This window comes from Pholcus phalangioides, unplaced genomic scaffold (genome assembly GCF_987345545.1).
Source record: "Pholcus phalangioides strain wild (caught in Gottingen) unplaced genomic scaffold, Ppha-v1.0 ptg000005l_1, whole genome shotgun sequence".
Classification (NCBI taxonomy): Eukaryota; Metazoa; Arthropoda; class Arachnida; order Araneae; family Pholcidae; genus Pholcus; species Pholcus phalangioides.
The window spans coordinates 3,384,884-3,399,873 of NW_028301598.1; the positions used below are offsets into that span (position 1 = coordinate 3,384,884).

At 38.5% G+C, this 14,990-nt stretch overlaps 1 protein-coding gene across 4 annotated transcripts in view; it reads left to right on the top strand.

The window, feature by feature from the left end:
• The window catches only part of LOC149085739 (uncharacterized), a 49,077-nt gene that overhangs the window by 11,133 nt on the left and 22,954 nt on the right, over window positions 1–14,990 (top strand). For 3 of the 4 annotated variants that reach the window (XM_089232134.1, XM_089232135.1, XM_089232132.1), the window contains exons 5-8: window positions 5,801–6,005; window positions 10,348–10,976; window positions 12,063–12,143; window positions 13,357–14,028. In XM_089232134.1, the coding sequence (XP_089088260.1) occupies window positions 5,801–6,005; window positions 10,348–10,976; window positions 12,063–12,143; window positions 13,357–14,028 (1,587 nt within the window). The remainder of the gene's footprint in view (window positions 1–5,800; window positions 6,006–10,347; window positions 10,977–12,062; window positions 12,144–13,356; window positions 14,029–14,990) is intronic. The other variant, XM_089232133.1, reaches the window with a different exon arrangement.

Genomic DNA, 14,990 nt, shown 5'->3' on the forward strand with positions numbered 1-14,990 from the left:
TGCAACTAGATGCTCAATTAGCTGGGACAAGCAGGGTATGAAAAAATCATGATTTTTTTTTTTAAAAATTAAAAAAATCTGATTTTTTGATTAAAATTAACTGACTGCTTATTAATTAAAACAAATCTTCGACTCCCGGTAGAGGCAGAGATGAGTTTTTTCCTTCCTTAAAAAGTGAACATCTCAAATACTAAATATCTTCACAACATACAGTCTTCTGTATATTTTGTATTAACAAGTGGAGAGCGACATTCATGTCATATATATAACCCTCTGGTGGCTTGTCGTCCATGAGCTATTAGCTGATCGGTTTCACCGTCCATTGCACGGTTCCGTTCGGCATATATACGCTCTAGCGAAGGAAAATCTCTATCTCCTCTGTAGCTTAGTGGTCAGAGCACTCGTCCGGCAATCGAGGGACCCGGGTTCGACTCCCGGTAGAGGCAGAGATGAGTTTTTTCCTTCCTTAAAAAGTGAACATCTCAAATACTAAATATCTTCACAACATCCAGTCTTCTGTATATCTTGTAAAACAAATCTTGTTAATCATTAAGAATTCATATTTTCATATCACCTGTTTTTTTCTTCTAATCGCTCAAATTTTATTAAGCACTAGCTATAATACCCAGCGCTGCCCAGGGTTTCTTCAGTGAGGCTTTTTGGATGAGGACATACTTCCTTTGAGAGACATACAAACCGGGTCCAAGTTAGCCAGTATGAAGACTTCCTGCACGACTCATGAAAGAAACAAATCTAGATTTAAAGAAACGTAGAAATGAATATATATTTTTTTCTTTTTTTAAGGGGCACCAGGTATTTCAATTCCCCCCACCTGGAAATTCAAGTTATTCAGCTGCCTATTTCTGCTTCAAAAAATGTTTAGTTAAAGCTGTGGAATTTCTTCAATGTACTTTAAATAAATAAATAACGTGATCCACACATATTCCCAAGGGGTCAGCATGATCCGTCCAGGGAATTTGTTAGTGTTAGTAAACATCCATGCCCGAACCGGGATTCGAACCCAGACCTGCACAGTGAGAAGCTAGTTTCCTAACCACTCGACTGCCAGGCGGCAATTTAACGGGCCCATAATTAATTTTAAAACAACCTGTACTATATGTGGATTTATGCAGTTGAATATTAAAAAACACAATACGGAGACATTAATTTTCATGCTTGAGAAGATATAAATAAACAGTTGAAATAAATGTTATTCCATGGATATCCAACTCAAAAGTAGGTCCGGCTAATTACTTCATATTTAATTTTCTCTCGGCTTCGTATATCTCTAAGCGAACTCAATATTTCAAAAAACAAGAATTCAATTTGTAAAATTATTGGCGTGGTGGAAAACCTTACCAAATTTCCACATTTCTACAGTAAACGGGGGGGGGGGTTAAACTATGGGGGATCATCCTTTGCCTTCCCCCAAAGTGATGCTGATGATGATGTCTATTCAAAAAGCCTCATTACTGGGAGAATTGAAAAAGTGGCAAAAACATTATAAAGGCATAAACTATTATACATATACGTACAGCATTGAAGAAGTGACAAACCATTGTAAAGGCATATACTGTCTTAAACGTAACGTTAGGGAACCACGGTAACTAAAGTAAACTTTCCAAAAGTAATTTTTGAGGCCCAAAACCATTGTTGCCCGACATTTTTTTTGCTTATTTCGGGCATTTGGCCAGTTCTGACAAACTTTTATATAAAGTAGCCTATTGTTCAAGTCTGGCCCGATTTGGTATATATGCAAAATTGGCACAGAAAATCCATTTTATATGTATAGATTAATGAATAAACAACAAACTAACTATAAGCAAAAAATACGAACACAAAAAATCTGTGTTTATGTAACGTAGAAAGTCATTGAGCCCAAACTAACTTCATGGAAAGAAAAAACAAAATTTAAATCTGATTTTTAGAAAAAATTAAGTGATTTTAATCATGATTTAAATCAAACTAATTTAAATCAGTGTACCTTGGGGGCAAGCACACATTTTGGCACCTTTTATAATAATGAAGATGAGGTTAAAGCAGTGGATCCCAAACTTTTCTATCCATAATGTTGCTCTTGTCATAATTTATTCGCAGCTCCCCAGAATAGTGTAGAACAGAATCCTCTCAAAGCACTGAAGCCTCCTAGGAGGTGAAGAGAGGAAGTTGTCTTGCACAACAGCTCTGGGCGTGAGCGGTCATCAATCAATCAAAGCACTGAACAAGAAAAACCTAATGCACCAACTCTTTGTGATGTCCCCAGGAGCAGCAGCAACTTACACCTTGAAATTACTGGGTCAAAGGGTGAAATTTACACCCCCCCCCCTTCTGGTCCGGCATATAAGACCTGCCCTGAAAATAAGCCCTAGAATTATTTTTCAGGATGTAAATATGAACCACTTGTCACAGCTGGGATTACAATGAATACCACAAAGCAATCCAATGCAATAAAAGTTGAGATTGAACTCAAGAATATTAATTTTAATTGACAGGATTAATTTTGACATTTAAATTTTTGACAAATTTTGATTGAAATTTAACATCATCCCAATTCGCCAAATTGTGTAGTCATGTCCAGTCCTGGAAATCGGAATACCCTCAAGCCAGTAGATCATCCATTGGATGGTCAACCAATCGTTTGTGTCCTCTAGCCCTTACAGTTGTGAAATGGCCTGAGTATATGTCAGGAAAGGCTGATGACAGCAGGGTTGACCCATGTTTGGAGGTTCCCGACTTCCCAGGCAGAGTCTGCAGATGAACAGAGAAGTATGAAACTGAGGCTGATCAAGACTGCAGATGAATTTGGAATGTCCTCAGGCAAACTAGGTATCACCTTATATGTGACCAGCTGCTCACGTAACGACGAATCACATTTCATTACCAAATAGTCCGGAGCTCTTCAGTCACCATGATGCCATGTTATTTAATGTCAACAACAATGAGACAGGCATCTCCTGACGATGATACAGCTTCCATTCCATTACTTCTGATCACCTCAGATGATGCGACGTGGGATTTATTTTTAATGATTTTATTCATTCATTGATAAATAGATTAATTTAATAAATTAATGAAAAACATCAAATTTATAAAGAAAAATTTAAAAAGAAATACGATAAACATGTTGGGGTAAATCGAGAAGCTATCCATTCTTAGAATAAGACAACCATAAGTATTCTTTATGGGCATTGTATAATATTTTATCATGTGTATATATTGTTTGTAATTTGTGTTAATTGCATTTTTAATTGGGTTGCTGTATTTTTGAAACATATGACAACCATATTTTTATGGGCATCTTTTTATCAGCCACCTCGTTGGGCATTTTGCCTGTTGTGGCGTTGTATTTGTATTTGTATTTGTATAAATATAAAAGCACTTATTTTTGAATGGGGGGGGGGTGGTTCCCTCGCCACTTGCTTCAGGTCTGTACTATCGCAACATCATCTCGTTTTGTTCCTGGAAATCTAAACTGAACTTCTTGTTTACTTTATATGATGACACCCAAATGAGGTTTTAAGAAATTCAGCATTTGTAATTTTTTGCCGATTTTTGTGACCCATCATTCAAGAAGAAAGAGATATTCTACCAAAAAATATGCCTTACTGGGATTTTTCACAATGCTCCTAATATAAGCCCTATCCCGAAAATAAGCCCATAATGCATTTTTTGAAGCAAAAATTAATACAAGACTGGGTCTTATTTTCGGGGAAAATAATGTGTTAAATGGTGAAAAAACACTTGGAAAAACAAGATCTATCCTAGTTTAAAACAAAAAAAGGTATTCTGAAAAAAGGAGATCTGATCTTGTGGGAGCCACAATTACGAAAATATAACAACTCTCTGGAATCTCAAAAGGTTATAAGCATAATAAGGTTATAAATAAAGGTGGTTATATGTATAATTTTCAAATTAATGAAAATGAAACCCAAAACTGTTCCTATATCTGGTAGGCATTTATGTGGGCATCGTGAGGGTCCAGGTTCCAACCTTGTTAAAGGGAGTTTTCCTGTTGTTTTCCAACTTCAAGGCACGAATGCGAGCCGATCGAATGCGAGCTCTTTAATTTCTATAACATTTAAAAATTCACTAATCATTCAACAGACAGAATGATCGACCAATTTGTTTGCCCCCAGATTCTGAAGACAAATGGCAGCACTTCTTAAACACATAACAAGCATACCCCAGAAACAAATTTCATATTGGGTACAGAACCCATAAACCACACATACTGACTTGCACAATTTCGTTAGAAGTTCCTCAGCAGAATGTTTATGAGCTGCATGTGCAGTTTGTCAGTAGTAACCCTTGTTATAACAGCATAATTGTGGGCCATGAATGGCTATTACAATGTCATCATTTGTACCAAAACAGTGTTAAGAAAAACCAAACTATGGGAGTCGAGCTTCTGTGCAGAAGCCTCTTATTTCAGCGAAAAATAAAGTTGCCTAGAGCGGTATCGAAAGTGGTATAAATGAATTTTCATTAGACTTCATAAATTCTGTGGCATCTTGTGAACTGCAGATAGCCAGCAGACCTTCAGCACTGTACTTACATAACACAAGAACTCTGGAATCTGCCATTTTCACTTCAAAATATGAATGATGGATGACAGCACCACAAAAAGAACTAGGTTACTGGACGTCCTCATTCATGAGGATATGCCCTTATTTTTTATGACATTTTTTAAGCATCCTCATACATTTTTGAATTTTTTCTTTTTGTCCTCATGTTCAAGGTTCTGGAATATTTTTCCCCTTTTATTTCTATAAAGAAAAAAAAATACGCTGTGATGAAACAAAAATCAGTCTTTGCTTATTTGGGGGTTCCCCCCCCCCTACACATATTTATACTATCATTAAAGAAGTAATTCCCCTCTCTCAAAGATAAAAATACTGTATACACATATTATAAGCGTCTCGATATGTTTTGGTTGAAAACACATTGCTCTTTATTGGTGCAGAGGAACCATCTGTTGTGAACATAGATAAGTGAGGAAACAGTTATTTTCTGGATATTTTGCTGAGGTGAACTCGAAAGAAGTCATCACATCTCTGCTGGGACACGAACCCAGGCCCTCTTGCATACTGGGCTAGCATGGTACCATCAACACCACTGGAGACATGACCCTGCCTTCCTTATTTCACGCACTGTGGCATGAGGCGCTGAAGTAGAGGCATTAGTAGCGCCTCTTAACTTCAGGAAATAGCCCTGGGTGTGACGGTTTAGAGTGAGATAGATGGCTTTTTCTCAGCCCGAGATATCAAGGAAACAGTTATTTTCCGGATATTTTGCTGAGGTGAACTCTGAAAAAAAGTCCCGGCGAAGACGTGATGACCGTGAGAAAAAGCCATCTATCTCACTCTATGGATAAGTGAGTCATTACTACGAAAGTACAAGCATGCCTTTTCTCATTCTTGGAGTTTCCTAGTCTGTAAGCTCTACAAAACTTGCATAGCTCTGACAACATGGATGTGCTGGGACCATACATGAAAACACATTCTGGCATGTGCTGAATCATTAGAAATTCCCCAGAGAAATGTTTATGAGGTACATATAAACAGTAGTAATAGTACTTTGTAGAGTTGATGTGTAACTGTTTGCATGATTTAATTTGGGCTAAAGAGCCTCTAATAATATATTATGAAATCAATGCTTGTGATTCACTGGTCAGTGTATGTGTAGTGGACATATGCATTGAAAGTTAATTACAACTTATGCCGTTTTTTTTGTATTAATTATTTTTCCAATAATATATTTGAATGTGCAAACCTTAATCTACGCAGTTTTATTTCCATAGATGTTTGATATTTCCCAGGTGCTATCACAGCAAGCAACACTTCATCCGAAGTCACCAATTTTGCCATCGCCAAGTAGTCAGTGCGCCGCAGCAGCAGCTGCTGGACAGATGGTGGCTAATAATCAGCTAAAGCAGATTCCGACTGCTCCTCATATCATTAGTTCACAAGCACCAACCATGATAGCTAGCCAAGCACAAATACTTGGTGCGTACAATGCTATTGCATTTACTGTATAAAGACCCACCAATCAATATTTAACATATATTAATAACGCTGCAATATCCGTCTTCCTTGTTTGAATGTATTTGCACTATTGGAACAAGCAATTTCATATCGAAACCAGCAGAACAGGGCTGGATTAACCATAAAAGAAAAATAAGCATGTGCATAGGGCATCAGGCGAAAGGGGGTGCCACAAAAAAGTTATCAAAGTGTATTGTTTTTTCTAATGTGCAATTTTTTCCCCAGCATCAACCATCTAGTAGAAAAATCCCAAAATTTTAAGAGCACTTTTTTCATAGTTTTTTGAAATTTTTTTTTTAAAGCAAGCAGAGGGCCGCCTGAACAGCATCATAGCACTCCCTTCTGTGAGAAATAATTTTTCTGAAGCACCCCTAACCCCAGCTAAAAATACCTGCTTACCAATTTGCAAACTTACTTTCAAAAATCGTAAACAGATCCAGGCTGTGCCCATACGTTAAGACAACACAGAGTAAGCCAAGTTCTACAGAACAAAAACGTGAATTTAAAATATATGCTGATATTTATGAGTCTTTGGTAGATCAACTGCTTTCATTAACGGAAAATTTTTTTGGAGCATTTGGTCAGCAAGATTAAGCATATTCATGCAATATTTTGCTTGCTTAAGGTGCGGCACTATCTTCAGGAGAAACTAAAGAAAGTGGAATCTCAATATACAGGGAACCCTATCTAAGACAGACACACACTGTATGAGATGGAAACCTGTCTTAAACGGTCTAGGGAATCTATATATAAAATTGATTTTCTGTCTGTGTGTATGTTCTTTATACAAATCTACAATTTTGGATTGATAGTCGCTAAATTTTGCATATATACCAAACGGGGCCCAGATTGAACGATGGCTACTTTAAAAGTTTCTCAGAGCAGGGCAAATGCCCAAAATGGGCAAAAAATTGTCAGACAACAATGGTTTTTGGGTCTCAACAATCACTTTCAGAATGTTTACTTTAGTTATCATGGTTCCCTAGCAATGCGACAACATGTCCCTTTGAGACATGTATATGCCTTCAATAGTTTGCCACTTCTCTAATGCTGCCAGTATATGCATAATACTTTGTGCCTTCATAATGGCTTGTCACTTTTTCAATCCACCCAGTAATTGAAGAAAACCCTGAAAGCGCCGGGTATTATAGCCAGGGCTGTCTTAAGAGAATCATGGGCCTCCGGGTCAAGTGATTTCACTGAGGCCTCTTACCTGGCAAATTCTTGAAAAATTCAACTGCTTCTCATTTTTCTGAGGCCCCTCTTCTCTTGAGGCCCTTACTCCGAGATGGCACTGGTTATAGCTAGTAATTAATATATTTTTCAATTATGGGAGACTTCTTTAAGACGTAAAATGTGTAACGTGGAAACAGAAGGCATATTTAGTCAATTTTTTATCTAAAAATCCTGTTGAAATTGAATTTTTGGCCCAGTGTAAGTTTTTGTTTTTTGGATGAAAGTTAAATCGAACTGATCTTCCCCCCCCCCCCTTTATGTTAGGAAGCTATTTCACTTCTTCGAAAAACGATGAATGCTTATTATCTGTCTGAATTGGTTCTAGAAGTAAGGAGGTTAGGCTTGGGTGGAAGTGGATTTACTATTCAAAATTTAGCAAAAGCCCGATCAACATATCATCTACAATGGAAAATGGTGGCTTTTGTTAGAAAACATTCCCTTGTTGCTTGGGAAAATGTTGATAATTTCCATCTAAACTTGTTTGGGAAAGGAATATTGGAGAGGGAGAATGAATTATTGTTCACAATTTAGCGATACAGTGTTTCAGCATTTCATTCAGTGTAGAGATGACAACCAGCTGCAAGAAGCATGTCTTGGCTTTAACCAGTGAAGTGGTTATGTCGGCATTTGCCGTCGCTGCCATACATAATGGTGGTGCCTACGACGGCATTTGCTGATGCACAGACTTTTCGGTTTTTTTCACATAGATATGACGAAATAATTTGTCATACATGTGCTGCCATCTGTATAGCCGTCCTTCTACTTTATTATCTCATCACTACATGGAGTTGAACAATTATATTTCAAGGTCTGAGATTCTTATTACTATTATCTTTCTTGTGCTTTGCAAAGCTCTGCATCCCCATCGTTTTTGGTTTTTTTGTTTTTCGATTTCTGATTCCCTTGCTAAGATGCATCTGTTTTATTACTCATATATCTTTTAGCAAAGGTTCAACTACTATGGTTCCACATAAATCCATCAACAGCATTTCTTTTAGTCACAGGACATTATCACCCCCCTCAACTTTTGGGGTGTCATATTACGTCTTGACACATTCGAGCTTATTATAAAAAAACACGCTATAAAAATATTTTAATATTTCGAATTTCCAAGAAAAGGAAAAAAAAGGGAAAAAGCGCGCATCTTCAAAAAAAAAAAAAAAAGTGTGGGCACAGCGGGTAATGTTCGGAGAAATTAATTGGACAGTTGACTGGTTGAACTCAGAAATAGAGGTCATAGAGGGACAAGAAAAAAAACACAAATTAAGTGAAACAGATTTAGAATATTTCTTCCGCAAATGTTATTAGTTTTTCATCTCGTTGTTACTATGTTTAAGCAGGTACACAATTTCTCAATTTTTTATTTTAAATATTAAAAATTTGTTACTTTCGACAAAAGTAAGTGCTCATTCTATTGCTATTCAGGAGAACGTTTCGTATCGAAGTTTAACTATTAGTGCATTCAATATGAAATTTCAAATGTATAGTAATTTGAAACACCAAATATTAAAAAATGAAAAATAACATGATGTCTCTGTTTAATACTCGTTGGTTTGTAGCAGTTAGTGTGATATTCTCAGAATTTAAGTTCCGCAAAATGGCAGAATTAAATCACTGTATATATATACAGGGTGCATAGCAAACAATGGGTATGTCATTTTAATAGCAAACTGTTGATCCTAGAGGTATACTTCAATATTGGAAAAAGTTTCCAAATAATGTGTAATACTCAGATGTCATTCGCGTTGCAAGGGGTTGGTTGTATAGTTATTAAAATGAAATATCGTCCCTGTGTGCCCTGAAACCCAATTAGAAAGTTGTTGCCCTGTCTCTCCTGATGCCAAAAAATTCCATGTTTTTAAGTGCAATTTGCACTAAGATATTCATATTCGAAAAACTGAGGAAATTTGGAGAAAACAGCGTTAAATGCAGATAAAATGGTTTTTCGCATTTAGAGCTGTTTTTTTCGAAACTTTCCTCCATTTTTCGAATTCAAATATCTTGATGAATATTGTACTTAGAAACATGGAATTTTTTAGTTGGCATCAAGAAAGACAGGGCAACAACTTTCTAATTCAGTTTTGGGGTACACACAGGGACTGTATAAAATGTTAATTTTTTATTCTAATAACTAAACTTTTTGAAACATGAATGACATATCCGAGTATTACGTATTGTTTGAAAACTTTTATAATTGGAAGTATACCTCTAGGATCAACAGTTCGTCAGTAAAATGCTATACCCCCCGTTTACTATGCACCTTGTATCTTTTTGTGTGCACCTTTATAAAATGGACTGTTAACGGAAATTAATTTGTCTCTTGGTGCTCCATTTTATATAGGGTTCACCATATAAAGATACTCTGCGGAACAAGAAAAATACATTGTTATAGAGCAGGACTTCACAAATCAGAAAGCTAAATTTTGTCTGAGCCAAGCATGGTCTTTTTGCTAGAAAAAGTGCTTTAAATAACTTTTTTCGACTTTCCTGGGACATGATGACCCCCTCCCATGTTAGAAGGGCAGTTTATTATGAAATCAGAAAATTTTGAGCCATCCCTGGACTTTGATTGGTTTTAGCAATCACATGTACAAAATTTTAGGTGCAATACCGATTTTCTAGTTCATTATGGTGACCTGGTACCCGTGATTTGTCCAGCCCTGTTATAGAGAGACTTATCTTGTGAATAATATCTGTGTATTGAGAAGAGTTTGAAATTAGACTACAGGCAATATCAAACAAGATTTGAAAAAATATTGTTATATCAAGTACTGTTGTAGCATAGTTTCACTATGTAATCGGAAACAGCTTTTTTTATTCAGACAATTGTGATGGAGTTTCCAAAACTTGGAATGATTGTGAACCAGTTATTAAATGGTGCATTTGATCGGGGTTCTCTCTAAGATAACAGCCTAGGCAGCTGCCTAATTGAGTTTGCTGGTACAAACAATTTAACAGCTGGTTCGCTGCTTGCTAAATTATTCGAATCCCACCACTGCTATATATCCATTCTGTATACGCATATTAATAAACATTAATAATAAATGTTAATGTACAATGTCTTTAGGATCGCTTCAAGCTCTTGGTGCTTCATTGCCACAAGGGATCACTTGGGCGACGCCAGGCTCTCTGCACTCTCCTGCATTGTTTGGTCAAAATCCTATTTTCATAAGAAGCCAACAATCCGACATGTTCATTCAGACACCGCCACCCCAAGCCACTATTCACGCTGTTCCAGTTGCAGCAGCAACAGCTCCCCCGGCACCAGCTGCGACACCTGCCCAGGCTGTGCAGCAAGCAACGGCAGCGATCACTGCTGCTCCTCAACCAGCTGCCCCATCACCCGCAGTTGCAGCAGCACCAGCAACTGTGGCAACAGTTCAGCCGGCTACACCTGCAATCGCTGCACAAGCCCCACCTCCTCATTCAGTACAACAACAGCAGCAGCAGCATCAACAACAGCAGCAGCATCAACAACAGCAGCAGCATCAACAACAACAGCAGCAGCATCAACAACAACAGCAGCAGCATCAACAACAGCAGCAGCATCAACAACAACAGCAGCAACAGCATCAACAACAGCAGCAGCACCAACAACAGCACCAACAACAACAAACACCGCCAGTAGCAGCTGTGGCTGCAGCGCAACCTCAACCAGCAAGCTCAGCCCCTCCTCCAGTGCAAAAACCTAAACAGGTATTTATTAATAAGTTATGCTATTGGTAATTGGTGTATAAGAATTGAAGGGGGGTGCACACAATCTCCAGCCCGCAGGCCAGATACAGACCTTAAAAGAGTTTTTTTTCGAGAGTTTTTTCTTAAAAGAGTTGGATTTGCAAAAGGTGTTTCTCAAAAAGTATCAAGGCTCACCCATAAGTACATCAGTATTTGGCCTGCGAGCGATAACCATCCCCATGGGCCCCACAAGGGTGGGGCTGACAAGGCTCCAATCAGGGCGCAAGTTTTTTTTTTTTTTACACTATAAAGCCCCTCCCGTAAAAATTCCATCCTGAGGCCCGCCAAAGATCCCAACCTAGGCACCTTGCTGCAGGATGTGGGGGCAATGACAATCCTTCAGATGCGACGACCTGTGGACTGGAAAGCTTGTGCATACCATTACGTGAGACAACTTTGTACATCTGATTCGAAGCCAGTTGCCAGAAGATCAACCTGTTGTGCCATTTTTTAGGAATTCGAGCCCTATCAGATTCATAGGCAGATACAGAGGATGGCAGAGGGACAATCCCCCCCCCCTTCAGTGAAGAATTTGTAGTATTGGCATAGGTGGAGGAACCCCTCGTTTGAGGAGTCTATCTACTTATGGTCGGATTAGACCAGTGATTCCCAACGTGGGCATTAATGCCCCCTTGGGGGCGATGGAAAGTTCCAGGGGGAGCGGTAGAAGCTACGGTTATAACATAGGATCCTATGAGTTAGATTTCATTGGGGGGCAATGAGACAAAAAAGGTTGGGTAACTATGGATTAGACATTCTCTTCTTTCAACAGAGCCACGAATATGCGCCGTGATCATAAATCATTGATACACCTCTTCCTGAACATCTTCCGTGAGTGGGATGGAACCTCCTGGCAGACCAGATTTGGCATGTTCACTGCAGTTGTTCAGCCCTGCTCAAAATAATCTGCCTGCTGTTCGGTATACTGTAGGCAGTGTAAAGTTCAGTAGGAAGTTTGTTTCCAAATGGATATTATATGTGTAACTTATGTTTGGCTGTATTTATTTATTTAAGAAATAACTACAAAAGATAAAACTATCATTTCAGGTTCGCCCCGCAAGTTCAGTCGCAACTCAAACTGCCGTTTCAACGTCATCATCTCCACATTCTTCTGCAAACAAAGCTCAGGTATATTGTTTGGTTTATATTGCAGAAAAATATTCAGTTGATATTTGAGGTTACCTCAGAAGCAAATTTACGGCCTTTCTGTGTGTCAGATACACAAATTTGTCTGCTCTTCTCCCATTCTGGTCTAAATTTCTTGAACTCTTTCTTCAAATTTGCTGTCTAGGGCTTAGCCCACTTATTCCCACCACCGTAAATACACCTCTGTCTCAGTTCTTTCATTTAATTATGTTCGTCACTCATTATGCTGGTACATTTTCTTGGTCACTCTTTTTATTGCTCATTGACCAATGCTCCCTGGATCATGACCATGCGCACACACTTTCTAGATCACACCTTTTGGTAACTCATTGACTTGGTCACTCACATCCTTGCACACTGCTTTAATCACTCACATGATCATGCACTGTTTTAGTCAGTCACATGCTTGTATGCTGTTTGGCCACTCACATGCTTGTACATTGTTTTGAACACACAAATGCTTGCACACTATTTTGGTTACTCAAATACTTGCACACTGTTTCGGTCACTTACATGTGCTGGACTGGAAGAGATCTCGGCAACGGGATAAGTCCAGTGGCAAAGTTCTGGCAGTCACTTACATGTTTGTTCACTGTTTTGGTCACTCAAATGCACATGCTTTAGGGGTCATCCTTTCCATTGCTCACTGATCTGGTCGCCTGCTCTCTTCAGGCCATCCACATGCTTGCACACTCTTTTGGTGATGGACGTGCTCTAGGTTACTCTTTTGGTCATGCACTGACCTGGTCCTTTGCACTCTAGGTCACTCTTTTGCCGTGGTGTTGGAGCTGGGCTTGCAGTTCATGCTCTGGCATCCACAGTATTTTGTAGTGTTTTATTAAACCCACTAGAAATGATTGAGGAATCAAAATTTACTTCAGAAAGACCATGTCGAGCACCCAGAGGTCTAAAACACTTCTGACACCTCTACTCTTTTGTCACTCACATGCTTGATGTAGCTATAGCAGCAGTCACATAACAAAAGATAACTCTGATTCATAAATAAAACCCCAAACCGAAGTAAACAACTGTCTGAGCAAACACTCATCCTGATTGTGTTTGCTCATACAGGAAAAATTTTGATGTATATTTTTAATTTTCTGCTCACTAATTATTTACTCTGTTTCAGTTTTATTTGAAAGGATTGTGAGTTGTGATCTCATGATAATTTACACACTTTTCTTCTACTCATCAGGCAAAGCAACGATTACGGCCACAGCTTCGGTCATCCCCAGCTCTATCTGGTTCCTCGCCAATTACCCAGCATCAGAGTGCAGCTACCCAGACTCATTCAGTGTCTCCACCTAGCCATAAAGCCGATGCAGCAAATCAAACAAGGATGTCGAACGACATCAGGTCATCATCATTATCATCAGTGTCATCTGTAACATACAACAACAGATCGTCATCTTCTGAAGTTGCATGTGCAATGTCGGAATCAAAACCCGAAAAGTCAGTTGCAGTCATGCAAGAAGTCCATCCCACGATCGCATCTTCTGCTCCTATCATGAATGTCGCAGCAACTTCGACAACAGAAACGCCTCCTCCTCCTCTTCCAACCATGATCGTAGAGTCCTTCTCGCCAGAAGAGGAAACAAGCATGGAGGTTGAGGATTCAACTCCACCTCCTGAGCTGGTCTCGATCGATAAGGATGAAGAAAACGAAGGGTCGGTTGAAGATATCAATCACAAACATGAAGAAAGTAAAAATGTTGAAACCGAAACCATTGGAGTGGTTGCGCCCATGGCCAATGAAACAATGATTAAAGAAACTGCTAAACAGCCCCAAAAAGCCATAGTAAAGCCTCATGTTTTGACTCATGTTATCGAAGGATTTGTCATTCAGGAAGGTTCTGAACCATTTCCGGTAAGTTTTACCTCTCCAAATTTTAATGCAGTTTTCTCTTCCCCTTCCCCACATTATTGTCATGTCCGGAAAGTTTACTGACATCAATTCACTACCAGGCAATTCTTCCAGGAAAATTCACTGAATGAAAAATTCATTGCTTGGAAAATTCAAAGACATGGTTTGACATGAGTGGTTGAATGATCGAATGAGCAAGTAAATGAGTGAGTGAATAAATCGTGTGAGCAAGTGAATGAGTAAAAGCGACTTGTCACTGGAGTTAGCTTGCTCTAGCTGACTCACAAGTGCACTCAGTCAATCACTAGGTAGCTCATTCTGTCACTCACTCACTGGTTACTCATTATATTGCCACATAGTTTTATTCAATATGCGTTACAAAGCAATTACAACCACACACTCGGAATGCAACGAGAACATGAAAACATAGAGGAACATTCCAGAAAGAAATAAATGAAGAAAAATAAGAAAAAAATATGCCTTGTGTTAAACGATAGTCTTATAGCCGGAGATTAACAATAATAATGTTCTCTGTTCTATTTTTTGTACCTTGTCACAATATCACTCACCAGGTTGCTCACTGTTATACATTCAATCACCTTGTCACTCACTGCAATTTGCATATTAATTCAAGTTCTATATCAAAGTTTTACGAATCCTAAAATGTCAACAGAACAGATCGTCAAACATGAGATCACCGTGGCTGACTGCTGAGGATCGGGCGAAGAAAAGGCAACTTCATAACAAAAATTAACTTACACTTTTTAAGCAACATATTTTTGAAATTAAAGTTTTTACTCTAGGTCTATTCATATGTTAGCAGGGTTGTGGCGAAAACCTGGGTTTTTTAGGGGTTTTTCGGGTTTATGATACTGGGGCATGAGAAAAGCAAGTTATATGTGCTGTAGCCTACATAAATATAAGTATAGTAATAAGATCCATGGCAGTTATGTTATTTATGTAAT